The sequence below is a fragment of the Apiospora kogelbergensis genome (assembly GCF_038363985.1).
Source record: "Apiospora kogelbergensis strain CBS 113332 chromosome Unknown utg000003l_segment0_segment0, whole genome shotgun sequence".
NCBI classification, from domain to species: Eukaryota; Fungi; Ascomycota; class Sordariomycetes; order Amphisphaeriales; family Apiosporaceae; genus Apiospora; species Apiospora kogelbergensis.
Genome location: NW_027117420.1, coordinates 3992329 through 4007485, shown reverse-complemented (window position 1 = coordinate 4007485; position 15157 = coordinate 3992329). Strand labels below are relative to the sequence as shown.

The 15157-nt window shown below is 52.2% G+C and overlaps 5 protein-coding genes across 5 annotated transcripts; 4 read left to right on the top strand and 1 right to left on the bottom strand.

Annotated features, from left to right (window-relative positions):
• Nucleotides 1-1993: 1993 nt before the first annotated feature.
• Nucleotides 1994-2398, top strand: PG998_006042 (uncharacterized protein; the record flags this gene model as incomplete). The annotated part of the gene is made up of 1 exon (XM_066872860.1): nucleotides 1994-2398. The coding sequence occupies one exon, from the start codon at nucleotides 1994-1996 to the stop codon at nucleotides 2396-2398; it is 405 nt and encodes a 134-aa protein (XP_066732957.1).
• Nucleotides 2399-2972: 574 nt separating this feature from the next.
• Nucleotides 2973-3212, bottom strand: PG998_006041 (uncharacterized protein; the record flags this gene model as incomplete). Its single annotated transcript, XM_066872859.1, has 1 exon — nucleotides 2973-3212. The coding sequence occupies one exon, from the start codon at nucleotides 3210-3212 to the stop codon at nucleotides 2973-2975; it is 240 nt and encodes a 79-aa protein (XP_066732956.1).
• A 4645-nt stretch (nucleotides 3213-7857) lies between these two features.
• Nucleotides 7858-9200, top strand: PG998_006040 (uncharacterized protein; the record flags this gene model as incomplete). Its single annotated transcript, XM_066872858.1, has 2 exons — nucleotides 7858-7905; nucleotides 7959-9200. The coding sequence occupies 2 exons, from the start codon at nucleotides 7858-7860 to the stop codon at nucleotides 9198-9200; spliced, it is 1290 nt and encodes a 429-aa protein (XP_066732955.1).
• A 494-nt stretch (nucleotides 9201-9694) lies between these two features.
• PG998_006039 (uncharacterized protein) lies at nucleotides 9695-12773 on the top strand (the record flags this gene model as incomplete). The annotated part of the gene is made up of 3 exons (XM_066872857.1): nucleotides 9695-9813; nucleotides 9889-11990; nucleotides 12049-12773. 3 exons carry the CDS (start codon nucleotides 9695-9697, stop codon nucleotides 12771-12773), a joined length of 2946 nt encoding a protein of 981 aa, XP_066732954.1.
• Nucleotides 12774-13878: 1105 nt separating this feature from the next.
• On the top strand, nucleotides 13879-14976 carry PG998_006038 (Alpha/beta hydrolase fold-1; the record flags this gene model as incomplete). Its single annotated transcript, XM_066872856.1, has 2 exons — nucleotides 13879-14641; nucleotides 14756-14976. The coding sequence occupies 2 exons, from the start codon at nucleotides 13879-13881 to the stop codon at nucleotides 14974-14976; spliced, it is 984 nt and encodes a 327-aa protein (XP_066732953.1).
• Between the last annotated feature and the right edge of the window lie 181 nt (nucleotides 14977-15157).

The window sequence follows — 15157 nt, the reverse complement described above, 5'->3', positions numbered from 1 at the left end:
AACGAGTGGATGAACGGTGCAGAGATGACTGGCAAAGCAGTCTATTACTAAGAGTAGATGAGGGGAAGCCTGAAGACCAAACTCAGGATCAGATTCGCATACCATGGGATACGGCTATATCTATACTGGCTAAAGATACTCAGCTATGGAAATCGGCTGGCTGTTCTGAACTTGCCTCTCTGCCGAACTTCCGCCGTTCAGGTCGGTGATCTAGTTGGGCAGTGGGGCCGGTGGTGAATCCCCGTAGACACTTATCTTTGCCCTGCGCACGGCCTATATCGCCAGTCTCCTATAGACAATACCACCTCTTTACTTTACCCTAGCAATCACCCCCTCTTCATCAATGCGACCACGTGTTGTATATAACTGGTATAGCTTGACTCGCAACATAATCACATGATAAAGACCAAAGAACAGTTGGCAAAGTGCTCGCCTCGATCGTTAGGGTTGCTTGACATAGCTTATCAGACAGTGTGGCCTACGTTAAGACAGACGTGTCGTCAGTTATCTCAATCGCACGGGCCGGGAAGGTCGAGATGCATCGAAACCCTATCTACAAGGGGCATTGCCTGTTCAACTTGGACCCCAAGGGTGCGCAAGCTTTTTCTTCCAGTCGACCTATCGGCCGGGTTCGGCGGAAGGGTGCTGACTATGGCAGGGCTTGGACTATGGGAAATGGGATGCCAAGGAGGTCTAAATTGGCACCTCAGGTCCGTGATCAGGGACGGGGTTGCATCGGACGCTATAGTCGGCAATCTTCCGATCTTATGCCCCACTAATGCATGTGAAATATCATACTTATGCAAGGGTTGTAACCTATCAACACCGGAGGCGCAGATGGTTCATCCGTTCATTCATCCAACTGCCTAATCAGGTAGGTGGCAGCTTTATCTGGACTACATACTCGGAACTATGCGTCTGTGGCATTTCACCGCCAATGGATTCTATGCACCCCCAGAGAATCAAGCCGTAATTCCGTAGATAGCCGGAAAAGAGCACAGGTCTGTGTGAACTGCCAGCATGCATGTGGCCATACGGTGCATCGCCCCAAGGAATGAGATATTGCTCATGATTGATGGACAAAACGCAGACAGGGCGTGTGTGTGCCACATGGACGAGACTTCGTGTCTCAAGGTCGACCAGCTAAATCACTTATATAGGGTTGCACCTCTTCACGACCCTCTTCGTTGGTTGAGTATTAAGGAGATTAGAAAGCGTAGCAGTTGAAGGTCGTACCTACGCATATGGGCGAGATAAGACTAAGTTACAATTGCTCCGGTGTAGACATATGTCTCTGGTTGAGAGCAATGGTGCTACTGTTGGACGAAGTCGGCGCTTACCGGGCAATGCGTGCGAGTCATGACGTCGCAGCGGCAATCTGCCAGGGCATTGGCCTACGACGGGAACCCTGTCTGACGACACCTTGCCAATTGATTTTTGACAGCAAGGAATGTTACTCATCGTTAGAAATCGTCCGACGGGCGAACAAGGGGCCGCTCCACTGCAGATGACTAGCCACTGCAGATACTCGTACAACGGTGGCACATCGTGCGGAGCGAACTTCGCATAGAAGACCTCCTGAATGGTGTTGATAGAAACAAACATTGAGGTAATGGCCTAGCGATATCACATAAGAGTCACTTTGGTGCCTCGGATGACACTATTGCTGAGCAAAGCATGCCAGATACTCATATATGTTCAAGATCTGAGCATATTTCGCCCTCTTGGTACAGGCCATTGGTTGGGGAGCACCAATGTTACAGATGACAAGAAGTTAGGCGAGCAGCAGCGTGGGGTTCGCTCTGAATCTGACGATGATATCAAGTGTTTGATTTGGAGCACTCACAACTAAGCGAACAGAATTGTCGTGAAAAGGCCCAGGAAGGCCCTACGATTCTCCTAAAAAATGATCCTGATTTCGAGCTCCGTTCCTCTCGATAACTGCAATAATCTCTGAATCTTTTGATGGTATGCTCCTCATTGATTCCTCAACATGTACCAATTCTCGTTCCCTGAGTTATGTCTCCTTGCGATCCTAATGGCGCGAGGAACAAGTGCCATGCACCTATTGCCACCGCCAACCCCTGATTTCTATCCAGGAAAGCTCGTGACAGCTACCCCTGATTATACCCCCTGCTGTGGTGCCCAGGCCGCCTTCCAGCCGACCTATACTGCGCAGTACTACTGCGGGTCGTCGGTCGTCGTCAACAACACCCTGGGCAACTCGCCCCTCCTGTCCGACTGCCAGGCCCTGCTCGCTAATGTCACGGGATCCCCGGGCTACTGGACCCTCAGCAACTGGCCGGCCAACAACGTCATGAGCCCCGTGCTGACCAACGGCACGTGCCAGCTCACTATCGGCAAGATGGGCAACGACGTCGGCCAAAATGCCACGTAAGTGTGCATCTTTCAATTATCCCATTATCTGAATGTTTTAGTCCGCCCTCCAAGCCTCTGAATCAGCGGATCCGGTGATAGTATAAGAGAGTCTGCTGATGCTAATGATGTTCACTGCTGGGGGCAACCCTGGCAACGACAGGCTCGGGAATGGTGACATCGAGAACTTCGTCTCCATGATGATCAACCAGAAGAACGGCACATGCTTGCAGACCGGGAGGTGTTCTGCGTGGGGGTCACGTCGTGTTTTGACTTGAAGGGTGGCGGCGAGGCGGTTATCAGCTGGGAGTTTCTCCAGCCTACGTCTTGATAGTTTGCGCCCGGATGATTAAGGCGAAAACCTTTTGTGGTTCGGCCGTCTGGTGGCATTGTCAAAATTAACGTGTTTAAACATCGCTATGATCGCTCCTTACAGTTATACAGGTCTGGTATGGTACATGCTTCCCTCCTCCTGGCTCTACTGCGACTCGAGTTGCCCGTTGGGTATAGCTCGCTCAGATTATGGGTAGCTCTAAGTTGCTGTGCGTCGCCCAGAGGATCCATCAATCTCATCTATGCTTTCCGTGAAGACGCTTTCAGCTGGAGCTTCCAAGGCCGGGGCCTGCGAGCGTCCTGTTCTTCCAGCTCCTCTTCATGCTCCGAGACCTCAGCGGGAGGCCCTGTGCTCTCCTTTCCAGATCTTCGTTCTTCTGGTCCCAATTCGCCACGGCATGTGCATAGTTGTCTCGTGCGCCTAGGCGTAATTGTTCTTGCTGCTGCTGCTGTTGTTTGTTCTGCACCTCCCATGTCCTCATCGAGTTCACTGACATGGGCATGGCGGTGGTGGAATCCCGGATAACATAGCCGTCCCCCTGCGATGATGACCGGGTTGACGAAGCTTGGCTACTTGTTGACGAGCTGGAACCTTGTTGCTTGGTGTGTTTTTGAAGAACATCCTGTGTCTCTCCCCTTATGACGTCTGTTCCCACTCGTTACTGCTGATTCGTAGTTTGATGACGATGCTGGTGGGGCTGTGTGGTGTTTCCCTTGATGATGTTGGAATTGGCGACTGAAGAACTGCAAGATTATCGAGAAGAAAAAGCGCAATTGGCATTGAAGTTGGCTCGACGGGAAAGAATCGAAGAGACACTCTGGTCTGATGCAAATTTTCTTGCTTTCTTGTTTCCTTTTTCTCTGGCATCCCATCATCCAATCATCCAACCCTGTCGGCCCAACCATCCAGGAGTCCGAAAAGGAACATGCCGACGTACGCACTGGTTGCTTGTGGGCCTTTTACGCTTTGACGTCATGACCCGGCGTTGTGGTTCAGGCTTCTTTTTAGCGGCCTAGAACTCTAGGGCTGAAGTGAGGCGCCCACTCAACACTCCCTGGCAGGTCAAACTCCGGCCCTAGCGACTGTAGTGGCTCCGCATAGACTCGGACTTCCGGAGTATACGTATGGTCCTACTGCAGAATTGGCATGCACAGAAAATAGTACTTTTTGCTCTTATACTAGCCTGTATCCTATATCCACTTCTTTGTTCTTTATCTTTCGGTTCGACGTCGAGCTGTTAGCCCAACAGAAGTATCCCATATCCATCAGGACTTGACTGGTTAACAACCCCCGGTCCGAGTCATGATGAATCGTTCCCGCAACTGGCTCCGACCTAAAGGCGTGGGTCCCGTCCCCTGCTAGACCAGAAGTCTTGAGAAGACGCTATACTAGTTGAATTCGGTGGGTTCAGGGTTCTGTGACGCAGACCCCTCTTAGTGCATGTCTTTCACTCAGAGAATACATTATAGGACGAACTTACTTGAGCAGCTTGGAAGTGTTTATGGTCCTTAGGCCGGGCGACAAGTGTTACAAATGTAGGCGCAGGCTGTTGGGCAGCTTGAACGGGGTTGTGATCTTTGGCAACAGGTGCCTAGTGAGAACGATTGATTAGAAAAAGTATCCCACCAGAGAATCCAGAACGTGGGCTTACTCTGGCCGCATGGGTAGGTTTGTGGTCCTTGGCGACAGGAATCTGTTATTCGGGTCTGTCAGTTTTATCATTTGTCGGATTATCTGTGGCGACCATAGTAGCAATAGCCGCTCGACAAAAACAAAATAGTGAGGCAAACTCATTTGGACTTACACGAGCGGCAATGTTATGTGTGTGATCCTTAGCGACGGGAATCTAAACCCCCGGGTGTTAGTCTCACATAACTTGGGCAGGGGACTGCATAATCGTCGATGACGACGATGACGAGTCATTCGTTTGTATCAGGGGCATGAATAAGAGGAGAGGGGTGGTTCAAGCCTACACGGGCAGCAACCATACGCTTGTGGTCTTTGGCGATGTGCACCTCGGATGGGTTGACCTCTTGCAGAGAAGCCAAAGTGCTGGCAGCCAAGCTCAGGAAGAGAGTAGTGGTGAGGCCGGTGGACTTCATCGTGGATGGAGGTGGATTGAATAGGATGGTGTGTTGTCTGACGATATATGGCTTACTAATTTCAGAGTAAGAAGTTTGATAGAATAGTGGAAGGAATTGCTGAGTATAGGGTGGCAGCTGAGATCAGAGTTCGTGTTGCGGGTGGTATTTATAGTGTGACTTGAGCATGAAAGTCTTCATACCGGCTTTCTTATTGCGCCCATCCGAGAAAAGGGGACATCACTTGGTTACTACGGAGTATGCACCATGGCTTCCCCATATGCCATCGCATGCATGGATTCCAGGGGAACAAGAAAGGCCATGCAAGACTCCTCCCCCTGCCTAATTCATCCTACTGGCTACCCCCATCCTGTGAAGCTGCATTTTGTTTTGTTCGGGTATCACAGCCGGGAACTCTGTCGTGTCAGGTCCCGTGAGAACCTACCACACATAGGTTGATTGCTGACTTACTTGCTGATAATCTGATGTGGCAAGTTTCGTATAAATCTTACCGAAGAGGCGCAGTATACCGGACTGCGTCTTTCGATACTCGATTCGCCGAAAAGAGCGGGAGAGGGGGCCCGTCACATCCTTTGAGGCTGCTGCCCAGGCTAGTATGGGAGTCAGGGTCCATATGCCCCCACGACCACTTTCTGGAAATGTGACGGGTTTTTAACGGGCACTTCTACGTAGGGATGGGTGTCGGACTCAAGTTCATGTTATACGCGTGGCGTTTGTGGCAGTTGGCGCGGTCCAGCCCCCTGCATGCTCATGATGAAGCGCATTGGGAATACTGGCCGCGATATCCCGACATAGTTTCGAATACATTAACTTTGCCTTCATTGGTATGTTTCGTGTATCCAAGTCCTCCGATGTGCCTATATTGGATAGCTTATAGAAGCGTAAAGAACTGTTGACGTCCTTGCTTGTTTTTACTTAAGCAGGCAGCTAGTGGTTTTTCGCATCGATACAACCTGTTTTGAGTCCCGCAAAGTCCGACTGAGTCCCCAATCCTCAGCCCTACCGAGTTATACTCAACGTTCCGAGGTACGCAACTTTGCCGTTTCCAGTTTGGTGTCAATTGGCAGTGGAGGTGGCATCGCTGACAGAGTCAGTTGACACATACGATAATTATCTATGGTAAGCACTAGCTAGCGGTGTTGTCTTACTGTCGCATCGGCCCGTAATCAGAGGCAACCACCTCGGGACCAATGAAGCTGTGAGGATTGGCTTGAATAGACGAAACCGACCTGGATAGGCCCCTTGCTCCCCAGATCTGCATGGCACTTTGAATATGGCTGGGTTCAACGCCACTCGTTGCATCTTATTGGCTGCCCCGATCTCGGTAACCACAACAATTGGCCCGTGTCTACCCAAGTTTGCAGTGGTTTATCTCATCCAGGGTTCCGGGAATACTAATTGGACCTTTTCTTCTTGTCACGAAAGTGGACATTGGTGGTGCCGGATGGGCTGTTTCCCACACCGTAGCCAAGTAATAGTACTGCCTGGTCGACAAGGATACTACACACCGAGACCTCCCTCGCCTATGCTTGCTCACTCAGCTTCATATCACACTGTGACGATGAGGGATTACTCAGATCCTGACCTAGATACACAGGATGATGACGAACAACAGTCGACTCATGCCACACAAGAAACTGCCGGCGTGACCAAAGCATCAGGAGTGGCCAGCCCGGTCAGGTGAGTAACTGACTATCCACGCCGTGTGATGAAGCTCGGTGTATCATCAACGTCACTTATCGATCATTCACGGATCCGGTCTACAAGAGACTATCAGTGGATTGATGTTGAATAAGGTAGGCAGTATCCTGCGAAGGTGATGAGATTACAATTAGCATATCACAGTCGAGCAGTCAGTATTACGCCTTGGCAATCAGGTTTCTTGACTCCAGCCGAGTCATTTTGGCAGATATCACGCTTTTGAGGGGTTTCAAGGCCATTGGATATAATGGCTCATATTCGAGTGAGCGGATATGGGAGTTATAAAGCTAATAGACCGATATCAAACCGGAAAAAAGATGAAAAAGCCCTGGGCAGTTCTCAAGCGTCGGTATGTTTATCGAGGATAATGCTGGTAGTTTGGAGTGCGAATCCCCTTGATCGCCCATTCCACCATCTTCTTGAGTGATTATTATGCATCTCGTTTGGGGGAATGCCACATAATAGGTTGTAGAGTCCATCCTTGATTGATTGTCTGATGGACAGTTGTATCCAACACTTACGCCGTGAACATAGACAAGCCTCGAGACTAATTTTGGAATCCTTCCGCGAAAGGAAATGTTCCTCTGTCAAGCTGGATGCGGAGATATCGGAGATTTGTTATCGGGGTGTAACGCTCTTCGTTTTTGATCGCTCCGCGCAGGAAGCAGCCGTCACTGGAATTGGAACAGTTGCTATAATTCAAGCTATAATTAGCTATTGCATCGTGGAGCGTTACAATGGCTATCGACTCTCTGGACTCTGTTCGTTAGCCATTTTGTTTAGTCAATCGATAGGTCTTCGCTTTAAGGGCCAGGGAGGATATGCGCAGTCAAGCAAGCGTTCCCACGATATCAGACCTTCTCGGGTCAAATTTCGTACAAACTGACAAGGCAGCGTGGCTTGCATTTCCTTTTGTTATTATGTTGATACCCTATAGAAATGTAGTCCCTCGTGCTTGTATCCAGTGGAGGAAACATTTTCAAGATTCTTTATTATGCCAGATGTACGAGGCTTCTATTATCTGAGCAAAACAATAGGATCTAGTCGACCGATGGAAGTAACGATTTCACCATCATTTGTTGACTTAGCAATCAATACAAGTAAGACCAGGCACTGTTCGTGCAACCCATTGTTAGCTGGCTGGGGAAATCGGTGCTAGCTGTTGAATGAACATAGGAAGCTGCGGTCTGATCGTTCAATAGCCTGCTCCTTCCTTCAGAACAATCGCAGTGAATGCAACCGGGGAGAAGTAAAAGCAGACTTACTAGATTGCCCTACCACATGCTCACTTCCTTATTTATTTCCATCGTCAAAGAATCATCCACATTCCAACATCAATAAACTATGGCTGGAAAAACGAGCGCAACTCCACGTTCAAAGGAGGCCATTGGCGTGAGTATCTGACAATCTACGTATCACTACATTGACTAACCGACAGTTTACAGTCCCGTGCTGGTGCTGGCGCGCGCCGTCCTTCCAAGACGCGAACACCTGTCATCGACCTGGTTAGCGACACTGAGGACGATAGCATGTCTGCGCCTATGCCTCCAACGAAGATATTGAAGCGCCGCCCCAGCGAAATCTCCGGCTCCGTTGAGACAGATCCTCGACCTAAGAAGAGAGCAGACACGATCGTGTGTGCCCCAGCACTTGGCTCTAAAGGTAGCGCCGTCTCTGCCTCCAGCATGCCGAACCCCGGCAATTCTACAACGAGTCGACTGGACGTAGCCCAGAAGCAAACCCGACTTGCCAACAACAAGGTCGCAGAGCTCCAGGTGAAGTTGAAGGCTGCGCAGAGCGAGCTGCTTGACACCAAGAACACGCTCTCGCATAGAGATGCGGAAGTAAAGTCGTATCAGCGGCAGGAAGCCGAGCTTGTACGCACCAAGCAGCTGCTGTCGAGCAAGGAAGCCGCACTTGAGGCCGGAGCTAGTCAGGAACGGGAGTCGGCGCCGGACTACATAGCAGGTCGCATAAATGAGCTGGTGGCTGAAAATCGGAAGATCTCGGAGGATTTGCACCAAACGACAGCCGTTGTCGAGGCATTTCGCGCTTCGGAAGAGGAATTGAAAGCCCATAACGGCTTCAAGGCCGAACGAGACGCAGCTGTCAATGAGCTGGACGCAGCTGTCACTCTATCCGAATCACGCAAGGTGCATATCAATACCTTAGAGCAGAGTCTCGACAAGGCCAATAAATCTCTCGATAGAGCCCATTCCAACGAGCACGCTTACATTGCCCGCATCCATGAGCTTGAGAAACAGATCCATGAAGTCGAATCGGTTCGAGACGGTCTGGAATCCACCAACGAAGAGATCATGGAAAAGCTGGCGAGTGCCGAAGCAGAGATTAAAACAGCTGAGGCGCGTAAGAAGGTTGCTAATGAGCGGGAGAAGGAGCAGATCGCCGAGCTGCTCAATGAGATCGCGGCCGTCAAGATTCAGAACATCTTGCTCTCCGAAGAGAAGGAACATCATGACGAGCAGCACAATCAGGAGGCATTGGAGGCGGATCGCGGTCGAGATGAGCTCAGAGAGATTGTCGCCAAGAAAGAGAAGGAGATCAAGAAGCTGGAGGAACGGATCGAAGGATGCGCCATCTGCGGAAAGACTTACGAGCAACGACTGGAACTGTGGCGGGTGTGCGAGGACATCAGAGCGGCTTTTGGTCGCACCACGGACGCCTAGTTCTTAGATATCCCAAGCAATGCACAGAGGAGCATTGGCATTAGACAATTCAGATAGAAAGCAGCATTACGATGGCGAAGGAAATGACAATGAAAACACTAGGGGCATTGTGAATTGCTACTGCGGCAGAAACGGCACTGGGCTCTTGTTTTAGCAGGGGTGCCAAGCCCAAGAGATGACGTCGCCCCCTCCCCGCCAATCAATCAACAAATGTTAAGGGTCCTTGGCTCTGGAGGAAGAGTGGACTGGCACCACAATCATCAATCAATCTACCTGAAGGAAGAAGATTGCAACTAGATCCAGGTCCAAGGTCCGCCTGCGATCGATAGTTTTGTTGTTGATCAACTGTCGCTCTCGCCCGCCTCTTTCTGCAATTTTCTTCTTGGCCACGTTCACAACGGCCATCAGTCAAGTCAGCAAGTCCCGACTGACCTACCACCACATTCCTTTGCTCATCGCGTCACCGGCGACTCCCATCACCAACCCAAATCAACATGGCGGGCTTCTTGCGGGGCAAGCAGTCGGGCATGTCCAACGACCTCTCCCCCAAAGTCACCCCAGACCTGTTTGCGCCCGACGACCGGACGCGCTATGGCATCAATTCTCAAATCAGGTACGCAGCTGCGCTGGAGCTGGGGCGGCTCCATATGGAATCGGGGTGCTGACACAACGTCTTTCTTACTACTAGCTGCATCGCTTACGAGCCAGTCCAGTCCCTCATCGCCGTCGGAACGAGAGAGTCCAAGTTCGGCCCCGGTCGCATCGAGGTCTTCGGCCAAACCCGCGTTCACAAGTTCCTCGTCCCCCCACGACCTTGTTCGTTTGCCGACATCCAGTTCTGCGCGAACCGCCTGATCAGTCTCGACACTAAGAACGAAATCATAATATGGGACCTGGACACGGGGAAGCGCGTCGTCGGCTTCCACTGCCCCGGCGTGGTATCATGCATGGTCACCGACCCCATGCTGGACTGGTGCTTGCTCGGAACCCAGTCGGGCGAGGTCTTTGCCTATGATCTGGACCGACAGCGCCTGTCGCCGCTGCGTCTCCCCAACTACTGGGCTGAGAGGGACCCCAAGGCCTTGGCCGTATCAATTGTCAGCATGCAGCTGCATCCAAGAGATGTCGGCAAGCTCCTCATCGCCTACACCCACGGCGCCGTTGTGTATTCCTTCAAGCAGAACAAGCCGACCATGTTCTTCGAGTACCAGGTGCCTCCAGGCGCCCCCGGTGGTAACTGCATTGCAGCCGAGACAACGAGACAGCCCAGGCTCGTACAGGCCCTATGGCATCCGACCGGGACGTTCGTGTTAACAGTGCATGAGGATGGTAGTCTGGCATTCTGGGATGGGTCGAATAAGGATGGCCGCCTCGTGATGGCACGAACACTCTATGACATGAATATTCACCAACCCGTACCCAATCCAGGGAATTCGATTGCGAAGCACCCGTATATCCGTGTCACTTGGTGCTGCAAAGAGAACCCCGAAGATAGTGGTCTTCTCATTGCCGGTGGCCAGACAGTCGACAGCCCTCCTGATGGGTTGACTTTCATTGAGTTGGGCATCACCCCCAATTATGCCACATCAACGTGGTCAATCCTTTCAGAATATTGCAAGGGGAAGCGGCAGAGTATCCTACAAACTCCACCCGCGACGGAAGTCGCCGACTTCTTCATGATTCCGCGCTTGACGCCGCATTTCGCCGGCGCACAGGACCCAATCGCTGTCATGACGCTACTAACATCCGGCGAGGTGCATACGATGAGCTTCCCTAGTGGATATCCCATTTCGCCGACAAACCAACTACATCCATCCATGTCCTTTGTTCACCCATTTGCAGTAAAATTCGAAGTCGCAACCATTGAGCGAACTAGGTGGTTGGGTATGGTAGAGAAGCGCAATCAAGGCGAAGCCCTTCTCAAGGGTGGGAAAGAAGCTCCTTTGCAACGCCGCACGTTCGAAGGGCGCAGCATCATCCAAGTCGCCCATGCCGACGGCACCGTTCGTATATGGGATGTTGGTCACGGCGACGAAATTGAGAACCCTTCCCAGCTGCAGGTGGATGTCCCACGTGCCGTTGGCCGGTTCGATGACGTTACAATCACTGCGATGAGCATGGCTTCAAACACTGGCGAGTTCGCTGTCGGGACAAACGCTGGAGAACTTGTCATCTACAAGTGGGACGGCAACCGATTCTTTGGTCGTGAAAGTGATCAGCAGATCGAACCAAACCCAGGTGGTCTAACGGATATCAGCTCACGTACTGAACCCTCGTTGAAGCAGGGCCTCCAGCCTTTCCGTCTGTACGAAATGATGCAAGGTTCCATCACCGCGATCAAGGTGTCCGATGTCGGGTTTATCGCCGCTGGTTCGGCAAACGGCTACTTCAGCATCATCGACATGCGCGGCCCATCTGTCATGTATCAGGCTACCATGGCTGAGTTCACGAAGCAAGACAAGCGCTCATCCTTCCTCCGTGGAAGCTCCAGTGGATCATCTACCAAGGAATGGCCGACCGTCATTGAGTTTGCTGTTCTTACATTGGATGGTGACAAGTTCTCGAGCATTTGCTGCTTCGTTGGCACAAATCTGGGCAAGCTCTTGACGTTCGTCCTGCTGCCAGAAGGCAACGGATATAAAGTCAACCCGATGGGTGTTGCGCAATTGAATGACAAGGTTGTCTCCATCTGTCCTATCGAGACGAACACTGGAAACCCGGCCGTTGCCACAGGCCAGTCTGTCGCCGGCCTTCGGGAAGGCAAGCAAATCCACGGCACACTTGTTGTCGGTAAGTCGCCCTCCCCTCCAAATCATGCATGCCTCAGCGATTTTAACATTTGGCATAGTGACTTCTACCGAGATCCGCCTGCTGCGACCAGGCACTTCCAAGGGTGCCTCGAAGTCATTTGATGACTATTTGTGCGAGTCCGCTGCCATCACGAAGGTCAATGTTTACGGCGTAGCCTTGGTAGGCATCTTTGGCGATCGGAGAGCTCGGGCTTTCACTCTGCCGGCCCTTAGCGAAATCAACAACGCGCCCCTCAACATGATGGACGGCAGCCGCAGTGAAGACGCGGTCGTCGACTCGGACGGAAATCTCTTCTGCTGGACCGGCCCTGCCGAAATTGCCATCCTAGAAGCCTGGGGCGTCGGCCGCGACATTGAGAACACGGCGGACATACTGATCAACCCGAACCTCGTCATTCCGCAACGACCAACCATCTCGAACGTGCAGTGGCTTTCGGGGACGCAGTACGTCTCGCCCTTAGACCTGGACCTCCTTATCGGCGGCCCGGACCGGCCCCCCAGCAAGCGCATGATGGAGGCGGCTGCGGCGGAAAAGCGCGGTGCTCCCGCCACCAGCCCCCGCGTCGCGACGGGCGAAGCCGAGGGCTGGGGCGAATACCTCACGCGACAGCTCAACGAGCGCACCGAAAAGCTGAACTTGATGGGCGACACGATGGAGGGCGCGGCCAACTCGAGTCAGCAGTACGCTGATAGTGCCAGCAAATTTATGAAGCAGCAGCAACGCAACATGCTCCTCGGCGGGCTCAAGAGCAAGTTCTTCTGAGTGAGAAGAAGTAAATCGAAATGGATCCTCAGCTGGCTCGCTAGCAGGCGTTTGGTCTTTATCTTATCCTTCTTTCTATTTAGCGGACACCCAAAGTGTCTTATGCAGTCTTCAACCACGATACCAGTTCACCACTCATCTGTCCAAGCTGTCGGTCTTTATGGATGTTGATGTCACTTTAGGATTAACTAGCATCATACATAAATCGGGAACTATTGCCCGTATGCAAGATTCCGGTGCCCAGTCACCTCCAACGGTTACCGGCCACGGATGAAAGTTGCCCCTACCAAGGTAGAGATGATGTTGGACTGTGCTGACATGACAGGCGGTAGGCATCATTTTGCGACGCAGAATACCCAATTCCAAAGGACCTATCGCATTGTGTGGCCTGTGTTCATCATCTTTGGTTGCGCATATAGTTGGCCAAGTAAGCGGCGCGACACCCTTTTCTTTCCCATTGGCTGAAACTTTTCTTTTTCCCCCAAAAGAAGTATGTAATGTGCTTGGCCCGGCTTCGGCCAAGCATTCATCACGCTAATAGTCCTATCAGAGCCCAGACATGGTGCAAGCCTCGTCTAGCATAGTGTGACGAGATGGTTGTGTTTGCTTCTTAGCTAACCCCTCTCCACCGGCAATGGTCCAACAACGGTGGGAAAAGGAACAGGCCAGCACAGCCAGCACAGCCAACAGGCAGCGACAGAAATGCCACCAACCAACCAACCCCCGCATGCCTACCAGTTAAATATACACACGAGCCGGTTGCTGGTCTGTACGTTGTCCCTCGCAAACCTTAAAAGCCTTTTTCAATTTGACACTGCGACTTGGCCCGGGAAAGGCATAAAGGAGAGAGTTCGGTTTGGAATAGCTTCTTTTTTAGTCCCGTTTCAAACGGATTGGTCCGTTTATACCCTGTTTTTAGGTGGAGACCGCAATCACAACCAATAAGGCACGGCCTTCTTTCCCGAGTATAATACTCTCCCTCTCTTGTTTCCACCCCCGTTGGTGTCACTACGTTACGCTTCTTTTATTGCTGCAGCTCATCTGGTCTGCATTCTACGACGACGAGGATACCGAAGACACACCTTCGGCAACAGCAGCAGAAACCATGGCAGTATCATCGACGCCAATCAAGCCGAAGCCGACCTTCGTCCTGGTGTCGGGGGCCTGGCACGGCATTGAGTACTGGGCTATGGTCGCTGCCGCTCTGAAGGTGCAGGGATATGTGGTGAGGCCCGTGGCGTTGCGTACTGCGTCGCCCGACCCGAATCTCACCTTCATGGACGACCTGACGGCGGTCCGCGATGTGATCAGGGAGGAGACCAAACTCCTCGGTCGTGACGTGGTCGTGGCCGCACACTCGCTCGGGAGTGTAATAGGGGCTAGCGCCATCAAGGGGTTCACAGCCATGACCACTGAAGAAAGCTTAGCGCCTACCAACAACGGCCACAACCAGGATGCCGGAGATGGCCAAGCCACTACCACAACTATAACCGTTGCTGCTCCAAGTTTCAGCATAGCAAGCCAGGGCCAGGAGAATGGAGCCGGCCACGTCATCGGCTTCGTCACCATCGCCACCGGCTTCCTGCCCGCGGGCACCAGCTTTTACGAGGTCCTGGGTGGAGCACCGCCTCATCTGTGGCGGTTCAGCTCAAAGCCCAAGGCGATGACGACGGAGGAGGACGACGTTGGCGATGATGGCGTGGACAGCACCACCAGGATATTTGCAACGCTGCGGGTCCCTGCTCGCCAGGCGTTCTACGGGGACATGGCCGTCGAGGAGGGCGAGCGCTGGGTCGCGCGGTTGCTACCGCAAAACGCGGCTACTATCACGACGGGAGAGGAGCATGTTCATGCTGGGTGGTTGGATGGTAAGTCAAAACACGTCCTGCAATTTGCCTTTCACCTGGGTGATGCCCCACTAAAAGAAAGGGGTGGTGGTTTTTTTCTTTGACTGACTAACCGTCGTATTGCAACACATGTAGTACCATGTTGGAGTCTCGTAGCAACGGAAGACCGGGCATTCCCGTACGAGGGCCAGATGGCCTCGCTCCAGGCGGCGCGCGACGCGGGGGCGGATATCTGGAGCGAGGAGATCGCGGCGAGCCACTCGCCGATGCTGAGCAGGCCGAATGAGACGGCGGATTTCTTAAGGAGGGCAGCGATGGCGTTTAGGGAGAAGGCTTCTTCTTTATGGAGGAAGTAAATATCAAGGATCAGGGCCAGGTGATATACGCATAGGTTTGCAAGGGAGAATGGGCGTTAGGGATGGATCTGATTTTGTATCCGTGTGCTGGGCACTTGGAGATGACTGCAGCAGGACTAGAGAACATTAATTCACAGTAATGATATGCGCACTCATTGTATGTATGATGAAGTGAGCCGGG